This window comes from Arachis duranensis, chromosome 3 (genome assembly GCF_000817695.3).
Source record: "Arachis duranensis cultivar V14167 chromosome 3, aradu.V14167.gnm2.J7QH, whole genome shotgun sequence".
NCBI classification, from domain to species: Eukaryota; Viridiplantae; Streptophyta; class Magnoliopsida; order Fabales; family Fabaceae; genus Arachis; species Arachis duranensis.
In genome coordinates this window covers 42,083,879-42,101,574 of record NC_029774.3, presented here as the reverse complement: position 1 = coordinate 42,101,574, position 17,696 = coordinate 42,083,879, and the positions used below count along the sequence as shown (strand labels likewise).

The 17,696-nt window shown below is 31.5% G+C and overlaps 4 protein-coding genes across 4 annotated transcripts; 2 read left to right on the top strand and 2 right to left on the bottom strand.

Moving 5' to 3' along the window:
- The first annotated feature begins 895 nt into the window (after positions 1–895).
- LOC107478879 (uncharacterized) lies at positions 896–4,817 on the top strand. Its single transcript, XM_016099031.3, has 5 exons — positions 896–1,254; positions 2,999–3,035; positions 3,137–3,373; positions 3,483–3,530; positions 3,908–4,817. Exons 1-5 carry the CDS (start codon positions 953–955, stop codon positions 4,424–4,426), a joined length of 1,143 nt encoding a protein of 380 aa, XP_015954517.2. The 5' UTR covers positions 896–952; the 3' UTR covers positions 4,427–4,817.
- A 1,845-nt stretch (positions 4,818–6,662) lies between these two features.
- Positions 6,663–7,642, bottom strand: LOC107479042 (serotonin N-acetyltransferase 2, chloroplastic). The gene has a single exon (XM_052258761.1). The coding sequence runs from the start codon at positions 7,426–7,428 to the stop codon at positions 6,841–6,843; it is 588 nt and encodes a 195-aa protein (XP_052114721.1). The 5' UTR covers positions 7,429–7,642; the 3' UTR covers positions 6,663–6,840.
- Positions 7,643–13,278: 5,636 nt separating this feature from the next.
- Positions 13,279–15,416, top strand: LOC107478878 (vignain). The gene is made up of 4 exons (XM_016099030.3): positions 13,279–13,783; positions 14,147–14,382; positions 14,493–14,633; positions 14,923–15,416. Exons 1-4 carry the CDS (start codon positions 13,321–13,323, stop codon positions 15,184–15,186), a joined length of 1,104 nt encoding a protein of 367 aa, XP_015954516.1. The 5' UTR covers positions 13,279–13,320; the 3' UTR covers positions 15,187–15,416.
- A 406-nt stretch (positions 15,417–15,822) lies between these two features.
- Positions 15,823–17,595, bottom strand: LOC107478877 (peptide methionine sulfoxide reductase). Its single transcript, XM_016099029.3, has 2 exons — positions 17,230–17,595; positions 15,823–16,287 (listed from the first exon to the last, which is right to left on the bottom strand). The coding sequence occupies exons 1-2, from the start codon at positions 17,548–17,550 to the stop codon at positions 16,036–16,038; spliced, it is 573 nt and encodes a 190-aa protein (XP_015954515.1). The 5' UTR covers positions 17,551–17,595; the 3' UTR covers positions 15,823–16,035.
- Positions 17,596–17,696: the final 101 nt, after the last annotated feature.

Sequence of the window (17,696 nt, the reverse complement as noted above, 5' to 3'; positions counted from 1 at the left end):
ATATAAGTTTTTTACATAGTATGTTAAAAAAATTTATAAAAAAAATCAATTTAAATTGGTTGAGTGATCAACTCATTTATTCATTTAAACAAATATCAAAGGTTTAAATCTGATCTTATACATATAATAATTTATTGACCAATAACAAATTTTTAAATAGAACCAATATAAAAGTCAAAATATTTTTCAAAAAATACTAAATAAGTAAGTGAATAAAAATGACTCTTTTTTTTTGGGTAATTATTTAAATTTTATTATTATATCTTTTTATTATTATAAGGTGAATTCAATTAATCAATAATTTATTCAATTACTTCTTAAGGTGATAAAAATAAAAAATAGTATATTCCATTAAATTAAGTATTATATTTTTTGTACAATATGTTATTCTATATATTTTTTATAAAATAATAAATTAATAAAATAATAAATTTGAAATAATAAAATTTTACAATAACATAATCAATTTTTTTAATAAATTTAAGTAGATACTTTTATATAATATATATTTTTTGTATGTATATCTTATTAATTTAACAAATTAAAATGAAGAACAAATTAAAAAATTAATAATAAAAGTGAACCAAGAACATGGTTAAGTAAGAGCACAACAGAACGACAACTCCGGATAGCTCCTACGACAGCGCAATAGCTTAGCGACAGTGACGGCTACTTTAACAGCGGCATGCAGCTTGCCGATCAGCTCTTTCGACAAAGATGGTCGTGGCTCCAGTGACAAGCCCCAGTAGCAACGGCAATAGGGCTGCTCTTTTCTCTCCTTGTTCATCTCTCTTTCTTCCTCTCAAGCTCGACGGCGGCGACAACCTCCCCTTGCTTCGCCGACACCGACATCTTCTCCTTCTCTTCTCCCTTTTCCACTTCTTGATCTATGTTTGTGAACTCTCTCTCTCTCTCTCTCTCTCTCTCTCTCTTAACAACAAGATCTTCGAAGATGGGTGGAGTAACTTCATCCATGGCAGCAAAGCTCGCTTTCTTCCCACCAAACCCACCATCATACAAGCTCATCAAAGAAGAAGCCACAGGTCTCTTACTCTTGGACCCATTTCCACACCGCGAGAACGTTGAGGTTCTCAAATTCCCCAACCGAAGAGGAACAGAGATCGTAGCCATGTACGTCAGACACCCAATGGCCAAGTCCACTCTTCTCTACTCTCATGGTAATGCCGCTGATATTGGACAGATGTATGAACTCTTCATCGAGCTCAGTATCCATTTGCGCGTTAACCTCATGGGGTAAAGTTCCCACCTTTTCTCTCTCAGATTATGATTTCGGTAATTGCCTTTGTTTTTTAAGCTTTTCTAAGTAATGGGGTATCTGAAATGTCTTCATCTGTGTTTGGAGTCATGCTTTCACCTTTTATTGGGTTCAATCTTACTGTTAAGTTAACACCTTTTTTTTCCCTCAGGTTTTTATTTTTGTTTTTTGTTTTTTCAATTTGTTTATGTGATTTGGGTACTGATTTTTATGCTTTGTTAAGCAATGAGGGGTCTCTGGGTTGAATTCATTAAGCATGCTTCACCTTTTCTTACTGTTTTCAGCTTCAAAAGATTTTTTTTTTTGTGATTTGGATAATTGGGTTGAATTTTACTCTTACTTTTAATTTTATTATTTTTTTAAAAAAAGAGCTTTCTTTAAATTTATATGGTTTGGGTTTTATTACGTTCTTTGAATTCGGAGTCATGTTTTCAGCTAGGATTGGGGACAATATTACTCTTAATTCTAATTTTATATTATAAAAATTGAATTTTTATTTATTTATATGATTTGGGTAATTGGGTTTGTTTTATAAGTTTTTCTAAGTAATGGGGTATCTGGAATTACGTTCGGAGTTATGTTTTTGCATTGGATGGGGACCAATCTTACTCTTGATTTGAATTTTAGTATAAAAATGATCTTTTTAATGTTCTAGTTTATTCTTTGTAACTTTTTCTTTATGAGGATTTGTGTTGCATGGTTGTCTCCCTTTTGGAATTTTGTGGATCAATTGAAACTGGATGTGTTTTTCTGTGGTTGGATTTTTGGCTGAATTTCGGTGGCATGTGTTTGTTTTGGCGTTTGATTGGATTATGACCATTCATTTGAGGGGAATGAATTGGCTTGGATTTGTTTTGTTGTGCTTTTGATGTTGATGGATTTGTTTTGCAATAAAGAATTCAATGGCTTTGTGGGGGGTTTGATTATTCAATGATGGGTCCAGTTTGTTAGGTCATGAGTTCCGGCTTATCTGGCAAGAGTTTTCATGTTGCAAGCAATGATTTCCAGTTCCTGTGTATAATTCCTGTATCAATAGTACACTAATCCCTTACTTGTGAAGCTTGATCCATGTTTTGTAATTGAATCTTGCACGATTCAAAGTTATGATGTGAAGGTGTGAACATGGCACTTCATAACTTTCATCGGTACTTAATGTATCGTCCGTATTTGTTCATCGTCAACCAAGTTGAAATTTTGATTGTGGAAGAAAAAGAACTTTGAATTTAGCTAGCTTTTTGGTGAAACACTACTTTTAGAGGACATGAGTCAAGCATATAAAAATGTAGAAGGTTAAAGCATGTGTAGTTAAAGAAAAAAGAATATAAATTTGGGAAGTTGTCGTTGACAAGTGACGATGTGACGTCCGGTTAAGCATTTTGGACCATGGATTGACCAAAACTTTGTTCTTCAGCTCTAAGATTGTCTGATAAACAATGAAATTGTAAACTCTCATGGAGTATTTTTGGACTAAAAATGACAGGAACTTGTGTTGCAGTTGATTTGATATACTAATGACCTACATCCGAATGATTATAGTTAGATCTCAAATGAAAATATGTCATATTGATCTTTTGCTCCCTAAATTAGGGATTTGTTCCTGTTACTTCTTGCCCTGCTGTCATGATATTGTTGTGTTGTTGTCAAAGAAATGATATGTAAAATGGAACACATTTGTAAGTCAGAGGTTATTGATTTTGAAGTATCTTTTTTCGACGTATGCAGATACGATTATTCAGGCTATGGACAATCATCAGGGAAGGTAATGGATACATACACTTATTTCTTGTTTATTTAATACTCTTAATCATTGCAGGCAAATGAATGCCGAAAAACTTGTTTATCTTTGATGCTCTCTTGCAGCCAAGTGAGCATAATACATACGCCGACATTGAAGCTGCATATAAGTATCTGGAAGAGAACTACGGGACAAAGCAAGAAGACATAATCCTTTATGGTCAATCTGTTGGCAGCGGCCCTACTTTGGATCTCGCGGCTCGTTTACCCCGACTGAGGGCTGTTGTTCTCCACAGCCCTATACTATCTGGGTTGAGAGTCATGTATCCTGTGAAGCGGACATACTGGTTCGACATTTATAAGGTTAGATTCTTTATTGTCTGATGTGCTTAATGTCATTTGATTTGAGGATTACATACATGCAGCATTCTATCCCTGAACTAACTCCTGTTATTGTCGTGCCGTTGTGCAGAACATCGATAAAATTCCATTGGTTAAGTGTCCGGTGCTAGTAATTCATGTAAGTAATCCATTGGCAGGTTTAACTTTTCACTTTGTCATATTTTTTCTTCCAATAATTAACTTTCATATGTTATCATAATTTCTTCGATTGGGGTCGTCAACTCGTGTGCTTAGCATCGAAGTGACAACTGCAGTCTATTTAATGCAAATAATCTGCACTATTTTACTTGGTTGATACATTTTCCTGCTAAATCTTGTAACGTAATCGTGATACAACATGAACTGGTAATCGGCACAAGAAAAAGGATTCTGTTTCTACCAGCCTTTGCTGCTGATTGAAACATTTTTAAGTTGTATTCAAGTGATCATGCTTTCTATGTAGTTATGTTTACGGGTACTAATGTCAAATTTGGCTTTGTGTGTACTTTTCTTCAGGGAACTGCCGATGAGGTCGTCGATTGCTCTCATGGCAAGCAATTGTGGGAGCTATGCCAACAGAAATATGAACCTCTATGGCTCAAAGGAGGAAACCACTGTAATTTGGAACTCTTCCCGGAATACATTCGACATCTCAGAAAATTCATATCTACTGTAGAAAAGGCGCCGTCGCAAAGACTAAGTTTTAGGAGGAGTGTAGATAGAGTTGAACAATCCAGGGGAAGTGTTGATACCTTTGAAACTCCGAGGAAGAGCACTGATCAGAGGGACAAACCAAGGAAGAGTGTCGATAGGACCGAGAAGCCGCCGAAATTCCACGAGTACAAAATCAATAATGCAGACAAATTGGAGAAGTTGCGAGTCCATTTCGATCAGGTGGAGAGGTCGCGAAGGAGCGTGGAGTACGACAAGTCTAGAATCATGGACTTGCAAGATAAGTCCAGGAGAAGCGTCGATGTTCAGTTCGAGAGGCCGAGGAAGAGCATCGATTGGCTCGACAGAGTTCGCCCCGGCTAAACCAACCTCTTCTAGAAGCACAATGTTACATTGGAGATACTGAATTTGCAACATGGGAGGGGGGAAAATACAAAGAAGAATACAGACACAATTACTTACACTGAGAGGGGGATCTTAACTTATGGTTTGAAGAATGCATATGTTGCTTTTGCAGTTTCATACTTCCATTGCAATGTTCATGTAGATTTGGATATGTTGGTATTGGATATTCTTAGTTCTTCTTCTTCTTCTCCTTCTTCTTAATATTATTTCTTCTCATTATTCTTATTTTCAAATGAAGTGACTCTAACCTTGTTTTTAGTATTAAAATGAACCTAATATCAAAGGTGGGCACTCCTATGATTTGTAAAAATTCACATGAATTGAATATCCTTGTTTATTTTTCTTGTTCCTGCTCATTCATTCTTAGTTTCTATTTTTAAGAACATTATATTCTAAGTTTGTCATTTGTATAATTGAATTATAGAATAAGGCTTTATTATTTGTTATAGCAACAATCACCTCCTTTGTAAAAATAAGCTCTTGTACAAATTTCAAAAAATTTAAAACAATGACTAAATCAGAGTTATAATCTTTATTGGTGAAAAATTTGTGGCCACTCTTTGAAATTGCAAGAGCTGTTTGCTGGGTTAATTGTAATCATTGTTTTATATTATTGTTTACAACTGTAATTGCAATTGCAAAATTATTATCGATCATTCTATGTGCACACAAAAAATCAACTACTAAATCAATTGATCGTGTAAAATATATGTTAGAATATAAAATAAAAATATTGAAAATAAATGAGATAACACATGTATTTATAGACAAACATAGGATAACTAATTTTCTTTTGTTTCTCACGGTATATCCTAATTCGATAAGTCAAGAACTAATTCATCGCAAATCTGAACTCTATATCAGAATTCTATCGCTGACCAATGGGTTATTGCATACACAAGACAGAATTCAAAAATTTTAACACTTGTTTAAATGAATGAGTGACCCGACTATTTAATCTATCCAAATTGATTTACACAAGATAACTAATTTGATAGCTGATTTTTTATATACTTTTAATATTTTTGTATTATTTGTGTAAGGTGCATTGCATATTTGCATTTTTTGAAATTGCAATGACAATTATTACATAAATGTGACCAGAATTTAAAATTTGAGCGTCCTTGAAGAGAGCTATGAGTGAAAAGAAAAAGAAGTGAATTTAAAACGTGGAATTTCCGCAATGATACAAAAGCTGTATGTTGTAGAATGGCTTAATGCTGGGTTCCAAAAGGCAAAAGCTAAAGCTTCTGTTCAAATTCAAGAGAAGGAAGGTTCAATCATGGAGTTGACTCAAGTTATGTTGCTTTGGATTCACTTTTCTAACTTTTAACATTCAGTAACTTTATTTCTTTTATGCCATCAAGTTGAACTTATGATTGCAAACAAAATAATTCACATTTTTTGTTCAAGGATGTGCGTTATTACAAGTGGACTAAGAAAAAAAATAGACAAAAATATATTTTTGTTTCTTTCATTTTAAAAATTATCCCTAATGTTAATTGTGTTTAGTTTTATTTTAAAAAATTAAAATAAATTTTAATTCTATCAATAATATTAATTTGATTAATTATCCAAATCAATTTCTAAAATTTTTAAAGAAAAAGTCTAGGAGCCAGTATTTTTTTAACAATCTAGCAAGCACTTAATCATTAAAAGAAAATTAAGTGATCTTCTATCATTAAATATAATCTCACACCATTAAAAATATTATTGATGGCCAATTGATAGTTACAAAACATAAAATTTGTTAGCCTCTAGCACTTTCTATTTTTAAAATCGGATACTCTAGTGTCTCAATTTTTGGAATATACAAAAAATTTTTCCTAAATTTAATTCCCACAGACGAATTAATATCTAGTCTTATTTTTCTATCAATAACTAACAGAAAATACTAATATAAAAACCTGAATTAATACACGTGACAGTCAATTGTTCATCTATACAACAATTAGACAAATTAAAAAGATCAATATAATACAATGTGTATTAATTTAGGTCTCTATGTCAATATTTTTCATCTATTATCAATGGAAAAACAAAACTAAGAATTGAATTGTCTGTCAAAATTAAACTCTTGGTAGGATATTTTGTATATTTCAAAAATTAAAAGACTAAAATATTCCAACTAATTTAGGTAATTATTCTATTAATTTTGACAGTTCAAATTTTTTTTTTCAACTTCTAATTTTACCTCAAAATTACACTTGAATTTTCATTGTCAATATTATATAAGAGTATTCAAATATCCTAATGTTGCCTAAGCAATGTTAAAAGGAAAACCAGAATAGAGAGTAATAACTAACAACAAACAAAAAAAATGATTAACAAATATTTTATGATAAATAAAAATAAATAAATAAATTGTAAAATTATTTGTTCTTGTTCTTCTTGTTCTTCCTGGAATACACCATTCCCCGAATGCCATCAGGGTCAGCAACAAACCCTAGAGGCCTATAGAACCCAAGAACCCTAGGCTCGGAGTAAAGAGCAATGTTCACGATCCCTTTTTCTAGAAGCTCCGATATCATTCTCTCCATAACCGCTTTCCCAAGCCCAACTCCTTGGAACGATGGATCCACTACCACGTCCCATATTATCGCGTTGAACACTCCGTCGCCGGTTGCCCTCGCAAACGCCACCGGCCGCCGTGTACGGAGGTACTCCACCCACAGCAGCGATTCAGTGTGCTCCAGCGCTACGCGGATCTTCTCCGGATCTCTCTTCGGGAACCCTACCGCCACGAAGACGCCGTTGAGATCGTCGAGGTTGAGGCCGTCGGCGCTGCGGCGGAGGACGAAGCCGCGAGATTCGAGGACCTCGTCGGAGATGGAGAGAGGGTAGCTTGTGGCGTTGGTTGGGGTTTGCGATGAAACGATGACGTTTCGGGTTTTGAGTTTGGGTTTGAGTTGGAGGCGGAGAGAAGGGAGAGGACTCGAGATGATGCCACGTAAGAGCATTATATTATTATTATTATTATTATTATTATTATTATTATTATTATTATTATTATATTATGTATTTCTAAAAAAAAATAAAATTTGAAAAAGAAAATGGAAAGTTGGTAGTGTTTAAAGGTTTAAGGGCCTTATGAAATAGATGATGAAGATTGAAGATGTGAGTTATATTTGATGAAGTGAATAGGATTTTTTTGTTGTTGTTGTGATTTGTGGTTGTGAGAGAGGCTTTTGTGGATAACGTTTGTGTTGTTTGGTTGGGAGAATTTTGGGCAACAAGTGTTTTTTTTATTTTATATATAAAAGAAGGAAATTAAAATTGGTAAAATAGTAAATTTATTTAAATATTAGAGATTTGAATCTCATCTTGTATATACAGTAAATTATTGATGAATATAGTGGACAATTAAAAAAAAAGGGCTTGTGTTCAATATTAATAATAATAATAATAATTTTGATTAGAATAAGAGCTTTGAAGAACAGAAGAGCATATAATATGTGTTGTTGATGCTCTGTCCTTGTCAACTTCAACACACATATTGTTGAGAGTTGAGACAACCCTGCCTAGGAATGTTGCAGTGTTTCTGCATAATGTCAACTCCCTGTATTGGATATTTCAACTTGGATTGGGGCTAATCTTAGCTTTATTTTGAATTTTATTATAAAATTATATTTTTTTTTTATTTTATATGTTGATTACTTTAGTGAAGCTGTGTGGCATGTTTGCCTACCCTTTTGGATTTTTATGGATGAATTAAAATTGGTTCTGCTTGTATATTAAATTAATTTATCCCATGCAATTTGTAAAATTTAAGGTTCAATCCCTTTCTCTTTTTTTTTTAGCTCAAGTAAATTTCAACAGCGAGATATAAATTCTGACAAATCTATGACAATAAAAAGTATTAACATCCCCGTAATAATAAAATTAGTAAATGGGAAAATAAAAATTCAATTATTATTAAATTTGCCATTTTTATTTTATGTAAGTTTTATTAGGTCATTATCTTGTTTTAAAATGAGCAAACTCTTATTACCGTATTTTTTTTATGGAACTTTTCTATTTCAGAGAAGTTAGGTCCCTATATTTACAATTCTAATTAATGAAAAAGTTATACAACTAGATTAAGTTCCAAGCCTTTTTAGTTTGGACTGGATTAATTTAGTAGTTTTAACTGGGTTATGGATGAAATTTGAAACTTTAAGATGGGTGTTTACTTTATCTTCTTCAAGGATCATGGACTTACTTGGAGTACAAGCAAGATAAGTAACCAAGAATGCAATAACCAATAAGGCCCTGGATAAGCTGTATTAATTAATGCATTTAATTGGGATGAAATTAAAAACAACTCTTATGGGCAATGTCCATGTGATCTTAAATAAGAACATCACTCTAATAAAGTGGCCAAGTGGGTGTGTTTATGTTATCTCCATACTTTTAGGTATCTCCAATACTCATCATCCCATGTTCATATATATAATTAGCCATACAAGTGAGTATTCTTAAAATTAAGAAATTTAATTAATTTAGTTTAGTTTAGTTTCCTTCCTTTTTACAAGTTTCAAAAGATAAATTAGTTCCTAAAAATTGGGAAACTCTGGTATAATTTTAAATAAAAATTGAATTTTGATACACGATCGTAGTAAAACTATTTTATACTTATATCCAATTACATGATGTCATATTAATAAAAATAACTATCTTTTATATTGACTATGTTAATTGTCACGATCATTCAAGAGAATAATTATAATTGCATGACTGTATAAAATATTTTATAGTGTTAATGCAAGAAAATTGAAGTCATTTAAATAATTCAAAGAAGACAAAGGGTATAGTAGTCCGTTTAATTATATAAAGAAGAGATACTATGCCTTTCTTTAATTTATCCTAATTAATTATATGAGAAATTACTTAAGGATTTTCCCATGCTAAAAACACTAATTGATCTTTCAAAAATTTTAATCAATATTTACTAAAATAAAAGAAAGAAAGAATACACTTAAACTTAGTTTAGGTAAAACTTGTGCTTTCAATTTTTTTTAAATAGGAGTGTTTCTGAAAATACCTAATAAATTATTTTGCAAAATTAAAAATTTAATATAATTTTATATTAATAAATATCTAAATTTACTCTTATATTATGTTTGTTTATTTTTTATTTTAAAAATTATTTAATCAAACATAATTTTTGTTACTTGTATTTATTAAAAAATATTTTTAGTTTAATTTATCAAACACAAATATTATAGCGTTTAAAAAATTATCTTTTAAAAAGTTAACTTTTACTAAACTATTTTCAAAAAATAAAAATTTTATAAAACCAGTCAATTAGTCTAATCTTAGTAGATAATATTTCTTGGTATATATACTAAAAAGTAAAAACTAAAAGAAAGTAAAAGGATATCCAAATAAGGTAAAGCTAGCTTGTTATCGGTGAGGCAGAACTAGATATATAGCTCTTTCACAAAATTAAGTTAATATAAAACAAAGTCTTTAAATGCAATTAAGGCACGCCACCGACCTTCTTCTATTATTTATTTAAAAAATAGATCTTTTGAGTTCGATGTTTTTATCTTCCAAAAAAATTTATATTAAAATTTTCAAATTTTATAAAAGTAAAACATATAAATTTTTATTTTAATCAGATTTATTATTTTTATTTAGACAAATAAATGCTAAAAAATATAATAAAATAATCTATATATCTTATTTTTATAAAGTTTAAAAATTTTAACGTAATAAAAAAATTTTAATGACAAAAATATTCGATGCGAAATTTTTTAGAGATATATTTATTTTTTCATATAGAATAATGTAAGTAGCTATACTAAATCTGTCTAACAAAAAAAAAAAAATAGCTATACTAAATTGACCATAATAGCTAATACTTCATGTATAAGGGAATAATAGGTTATCATGAAGATTCAGCTTTTCCAATTTGGGGATTGAGATTAGCGGCGCACCATGCATTACGTTACAGCAATCCGTCACAACAAGCAACAAAATTAAAGAACATGTTCTGATATTCAAGCTCATCAACACTCTATACTAATGCTTTAATTTCTTGTATGTTGCTTTTGCCTAATGGAACATTCCAAACCAACAAATAATAGCAAGTTCTAGTTTCTAACCCTTTAGCAATTGATTACCAAATTCTCCTCATAATAAACTACTACTAAGAGTTTAGTTAATATATATAAACATAAAATAATCTTATAAATTATAAGTGAAAGTTGATTATTGAATGACAGTCTAATTATACAATCATATTGAAGTAAATTTTCATTCAATGAGAGTATTATATATTCCTAGTAATTTGAAATCATAAAACCAAATTTGTTAATTTTGGTATTCAATATGAGTTTAGAAAGACGAATATCCAAATATATGTGTTGATATGGGATAATTAGATTTGGTAATTCTTTATCTTTTGATTGTCATATTTTTTAAGGTTTGAAAAAATCATATCAATTATTGAATTGGTAATGCTTGAAATTCAGGTGTTTAAAAGTTAAATTGATATTTAATTAGATATAATAAAATAATAGAATATATTTATATATAAAATATATATTTTTAAAAATATTTTTTATATTTTATTATTTTTTCATAGGATTGAAAGTAAATTAAACTAACTCATGAACCAATTTAAGTTTGATTGGTTAATAGTTAGATAAGCTAAGTTCATCAACTCATGAATCAAATTTGAACTTGAATTTGAACTCATATATTAAATGAGACAAGTTTGAGTTTGAATAAACTCAGTTCATTAGCCCATGAATAACTAGATTATGTATATATACATACTTGTTATAATTATTTATATTAATATATTTTATATTTAATACAATAAACATATATAATTATGATAGAGGACACAATTATAATTGATAGAGATATAAGTTGTTATTTATATAAAATTATAAATTATGTTTTTGCAAATTCTTAAATTTTTGGTGAGTTGGGTTTGAGTTTTATAATTAAGTTCGATTATAAGTGAGTCGAGCTCAATTTTCGTAAGCCGAACTTGAGTTGGGCCTAACTCGATTTACTTCCAACTCTATCCATTTACTTGCAACTTTTTTTGAACTGGATTGATCTTGTGGTCAATTCATAATTAGCTTAATTGAACTAATCATTTTCATAATCAGCATCTCAGATTTTCTTGTTGATAAATCAAATATTTCTCATTTTAAAATAATTATTGTGTAATTTCTTTAGAAGTTTTCCGCTACTAAAAAAAAATTCTCTATAAGTCGTTGGCAATTCCACTCTATTTTTCTAATCTATGTAGTATTTTTACTTTAATTTCGATCATTTCCCCTTATAAATTTCATATACAAGAATTTTACCTTGATTTTGACTCAAGAACTTAATTCATCAAACATGGTAATAAGTAATAAATGTGTAACAAATAATTATGACATAAAGCAAGTAAGTTGGTCAATAAACGGAAATGTATAAAGGATTAAGGATTAATGAACTTGTGAATGTTATACATCATCACTCACTCAAAGCCAAAATCAAATGTTTCACTAAATAATATCAATTTCATGCTATCACTCTTACGAAATTTTATTACCACAAACGCACTAGTGTACATATATAGTTGACACTTAAGAGCATATTTTCCTTGTAACATTGTGTGCTAAACTTTAGTAGTCTTGTGGATCATATCATATATCAGTTATGTAGATAAAAATAAAGATGAAATCGGTTATATCATAAAGTTTCCATTCTTCATTTCCAAATATATATATATTTAACATATCATATATTATGGTGATGGTGTCTCAAAACTGAACGTAACCATGCTTTCATATATCACCATCTTCTTATTTTAGTAGCGTGATCTACATGCAAAAAGAAAGATTATCCTTTAAGCATACAATAACAGAAACCCATGACACACCAACATTTTTTAAGAAAATTATTGTACCCTTTTTGCTTCCATACATAAGCCACATAATAATAACCCTACTTACTAAAAAGCTAGTTACCTAATTTTTGTGATTAAAAAAAATCACATTTTTTTTTAATTAGAGTAACTACCTAAATCAGTCTTTTTAGAATTTTAATATCAGATATTTTAGTTTCCAAGTTTCAAAATACACAAAATAATCTCTAATATATATTTCTATTAGACAATATAATCCCCTTCTAATTTAATCTATTTAATCGAAATAACTGTTTTCAAATTTTTGAAATTTGTCAGAAACAGTTTTGAGATAACTGTTTTAAGATTTTTTTAACTTTTCGAGGACTGTTTTATACTTTAATTTACTCTTCATATTAAATTGGAGAGAGACGGTATTGTCTAATGGATATAAACGTTGAAATTAAGGTAGAAAAAATCAAGATTTATGTGAAATCAAAAAAATAAATTAAGTACGTAAAATATAAAATCTTAATAAGATTTAAATCGTAAAATCGTCAAACCTAATACAAATTTCGTAAATTCGACTAACTCATTTAAAATCGTAATATCGAAAAATTTTAAGAATTAAATCGATATTCTAGCTACTATGGTTGAAAATGTTTTGTATATTTTGAAATCTCAAAGACTAAAGTGTCCAATTTTTAAGACTACTTCAAGAACTCATATGATAACTACGTTCTCAAAAAATTAATTTATAGCCGAAATTGAGAATTCAGTATAGGTTCTTGATTATTTTCTAATGACACATCTTGGCATCTTCCTCATTACTCATTGTTGATGTCCATAAGGAACATGTAACTTGCACATTAATATTTATTTATTTATTTTCTATTGTTCAATTTTATTCTCATTAGTTAGTTGGTGATAACTAGCCTTCATGTTTTCCACTATATAAACCCTTCACATCCTACCATTTTTCTTCACCATCTTTCAATTCAAAATCTAAGCATTATATATGGAAATGAAGAAGTTCTTATTAGCCTTTGCTCTGTCACTTACTCTGCTTCTCGGCTTGTCCTGGCAAGCCGAGGGCTTCGACTTCAGCGAGAAGGATCTCGCGTCGGAGGACAGCCTCTGGGAGCTCTATGAGAGGTGGAGGAGCCACCACACGGTGACTCGAAGCATCGACGAAAAACTCAAGAGATTCAATGTGTTCAAGGCCAATGTGATGCATGTTCACAACACTAACAAAATGGACAAGCCTTATAAGCTTAAGCTTAACATGTTTGCTGACTTGACCAATGATGAATTTAGGAGCTCCTATGCCGGATCAAGGATTGATCACCATAGAAGGTTCCATGGGACACTAAGAGGGGCAAAAGAAACATTCATGTATGAGAATGTTAAGGATGTTCCTGATTCTGTGGATTGGAGGCAGAAAGGTGCTGTTACTCCTGTCAAGAATCAAGGAAAATGTGGTAAGCTATGATACTCACTATTACTCACTAATCATATTCTCTTCTTATATTATATTGTCTCTTTTTTTCAACTTTTTAATGTCATGGAATAGATTGAGTAAAGATAATATGAAAATATAAAAAGCATAGTATACATATGTACAGAAAAAAAAATAATAATACACCATGTATTCAAGGACATTTCTATATTTTTGTGTACACGTAGCATGATTGATTAACGAAAATCTTAAAAAGTTTAGAAAGTTTATCAAAAACAAGGGTGATAATATGTTCATGGACATCTTTCATCTGAGCAAAAATTGAGGCTCTTGTATGACATTTTTTCTTGAAGATAATGGTGCTGCTTATGTCTGTCTGTTACAGGTAGTTGCTGGGCGTTTTCGACCATTGCAGCGGTCGAAGGAATCAACCAAATCAAGACAGGAAAGTTAGTATCATTGTCTGAACAAGAACTTGTGGATTGTGACAATGCAATCAATCAAGGGTGCAATGGTGGCCTAATGGTGTATGCTTTCAAGTACATCAAGGAAAAGGGTGGCATAACAACAGAGGAGAACTACCCTTATAAAGCAGTAAAAGGATCATGTGACACATTAAAGGTGAAAATCTTATGCTAAACTTTTTTTCTTTCTTTTTAAAACCAAGACAATAATAATTGGCTAATAACTAGAGAAGCTTAAAATGATGCTGAAATTCATTCATGTTGCAGGCTAATGATAAAGCCGTGTCGATCGATGGCCACGAGACTGTCCCTGCGAACGACGAAGATGCGTTGCTTAAAGCCGTTGCGAACCAGCCTGTGTCTGTAGCCATAGATGCCATGGGCTATGATATGCAGTTCTACAAAGAGGTAAGGAACTAGTTTCACCTAATGAAAAGTAAAACCTGTTCAAAGATTTGTAATCTACACTTTAGTTTAGTGCTTAAACAAAATTAAAGTCTTCTAATATCATATTATAACACTTTAATGATAAGATAAAACTGTTATAAGTTGAAAATCTTTGGAAAGACTAATTCTTACTCTAGAATTACAACAACTACTAGTGTAATTATCAGATTAGACTGCGTACATGACACTTTTTAGGTGCAGTTCTTCTCTGAACCCTGCATTTTTTGCTAATAATTAATTAACATTACAGGGAGTATATAACGGAACTTGTACCACACATCTAAACCATGGTGTGACCGCAGTTGGGTACGGCGTAACCAACGACGGAACCAAGTATTGGATTGTTAAGAATTCATGGGGAGATAAATGGGGAGAACAGGGTTACTTCAGAATGCAAAGGGGAGTAACTCAGAAGGAAGGACAATGTGGCATAAATATGTTGGCTTCATACCCAATCAAAAACTCCTCTGCTAACCCAACAGGATCTTCATCTTTTCCCATTGATGAACTTTGATTTGAATAACTTTACCCTTTGGAATTTAAGACCTTTTCATCAGTTCATGGTTGTTGTTCTTGTTGTTTTCTTGTGTGTTAGGAATTTGCCTCATAGCCACAGGCATTAATAATCAATTAGGATTATAACATTTTCATATGCTGATGTAACCTTCCAGACATTGAGGCTTGTGTCACAAGCAAATAAGAATTTCAAATTTGAAATTTCTAACCTAAGCTGCAATTATTCCATGGAAAGAGTTTGTTTCGACAAAGTGGTATGTTTTCGCTTTTAATTTTTTAGTTAAGAATTTTGTTTTTTGAATGGAGCGACTTCATATAACATTAACACTAAGCAGAACTAAATGTCATTACACTCGGCTACATAGATCAAACGACAATAACATAGAAGGAAAAAAAATTTCAACTGGCATGCAAATATTCAAGCCAAAACTAGCACTCATGTCTGCAAAAAATTATAGCTTTTATTTCAATTTTGTTCCTTGCAATTTCTCATGTAAGTTGGTTAAAACTTTTATTCATCTAAATATGATATCTTATAGCTTTTAACATAAAACTTTTATTCATCTAAATATGATATCTTATAGCTTTTAACATAACTGTTTGCAATTGTTCAAACCAAACCAAGACCAGCAAATTCGCAAGAAACAAATATAAACATTTACACAAATCAAGTTTGTATTACATTATTAACAACAATAACAAGAGAGTCTTATCACATTGTTAGCTACATGAATCGGACAACGTTATCAACTTTTATTTTTCAAGATAACATACCATGCTTTTAGAATTGACGGCGGATAGAAAACTAGAACTGTAACTTGCTTCACAAGTCATTGATTCATTCATTTCAACCATAGCACCTTATGGGATCATTGCAACCCTTTTCAGCAGATTGCTTGAGGCCTCTACCACCACCTTTCTCCAGATACTGCTGATGGTATTCCTCTGCTCTGTAGAACCTCTTTGCTGGAAGAATTTCTGTGACAATCTTGCCCTTAAATTCTGATTGCTTAGCTTCTTTTGATTCTTGGGCTAAACGAGCTTGAGTTTCATTGTAGTAGTATATTCCTGATCTATATTGTGCACCCACATCATTGCCCTGAAATATATCCATATGCAAAAAAATCACACACATGTCACATTAGTAGATTTCTGCAAGTTAAATTGGTTCCAACAGTAATGTGACATGTAAATCTTTAGGGAAACAAGGCACTCGTATTTTTTCATTGATTTCTCACGGTATTCTCCAATTCGACAGGACAAAGACTAATTTGCTGCTGTCGCTAGTAAATGGATTCTTGCATACACAATACAGAATTCAAAACTTCAACATTTGTTTATGCAAACTAGTGAACTAACTACTCCACCAACCATGTTAGTTCAAAGCACTTGTATTTGAGCCATAGGTGTGAAGTTAATTTGTATATTGCATTGTTATGGTTTTAGTAGATTTTTGTACAAGCTAAATTAGTTCCAATAGTTATGTGGCATGCAAATCTTTAAGAAATCAAGGCACTTGTCTTCTTTGATTGATTTCTCGCGGATGGTCTACCTCGACAAGCTAAGAAGTAATCCATCATTGCAGATATTGACTCCATTTAAAAGTCTATAGCTATGGCTTGTCGCTGGTCAATGGTTTCTATATAGAGAAAGTCTAGGAGCCAGCACTTTTATTAAAATTTGGCTAGAACTTAACTATCAGAAGGAAAATGAGTAATCTTATACCGTTAGATGTCATCTCACACTATTAAAAATGTTGATGATGACTAATTGATGGCAATACATCACAAATTCTGTAGGCCCCTAACATTCCTCTTCTATATATACAAGGCGGAATTCGAACCCTCATCACTCATCTAATTTAAATTGGATTAAGACACTTGTATTCGAAGCATAGGTGTGAAGATAATAAACTCTAAATTTCAAAAGAAGTAAAACCATATATTTTGGCAAATTTAAATCAAAATTAAATTTATTTAACATACAGAAAAACTTAATTAACAGTTGAAAACAAGAAGAAAGCTAAAAAGATATTAGAGACCTGGCGATTGAGTGAAGTGGGGTCATGGCGAGACCAAAAGAGATCCAAGAGAGTGTTGTAGGTGCAGAGTTTGGGATCGAACTGCACGCGAACGACTTCGACATGGTTGGTGGTTCCGGTGCAGACCTGCTTGTAAGTGGGATCATGGGAGTGACCCTGCGTGTAACCAACCTCAGTTTTGATGACACCAACCACTCTCTGAAACGCAAGCTCCACCCCCCAGAAACAACCCGCTCCGAACTCTGCGAACTCGTGATCCGGGTTTTCCGGTTTATCTGTGTCCGGGTCATGGGCCGGGTTCTGCCCTGTGCTTGATGCCATTCTTATTCAGTTATTCGTAATATGGCGTGCTTCTTCTCACTTCCCTTGTGACTTGTGAGTAACTGCGTATCTCGGTTGACTTTATAGCTGCGTTTAGCTTCGTAAAAAAACGCCATTTATTTTTTATTTTATTAATTTTTTATAAT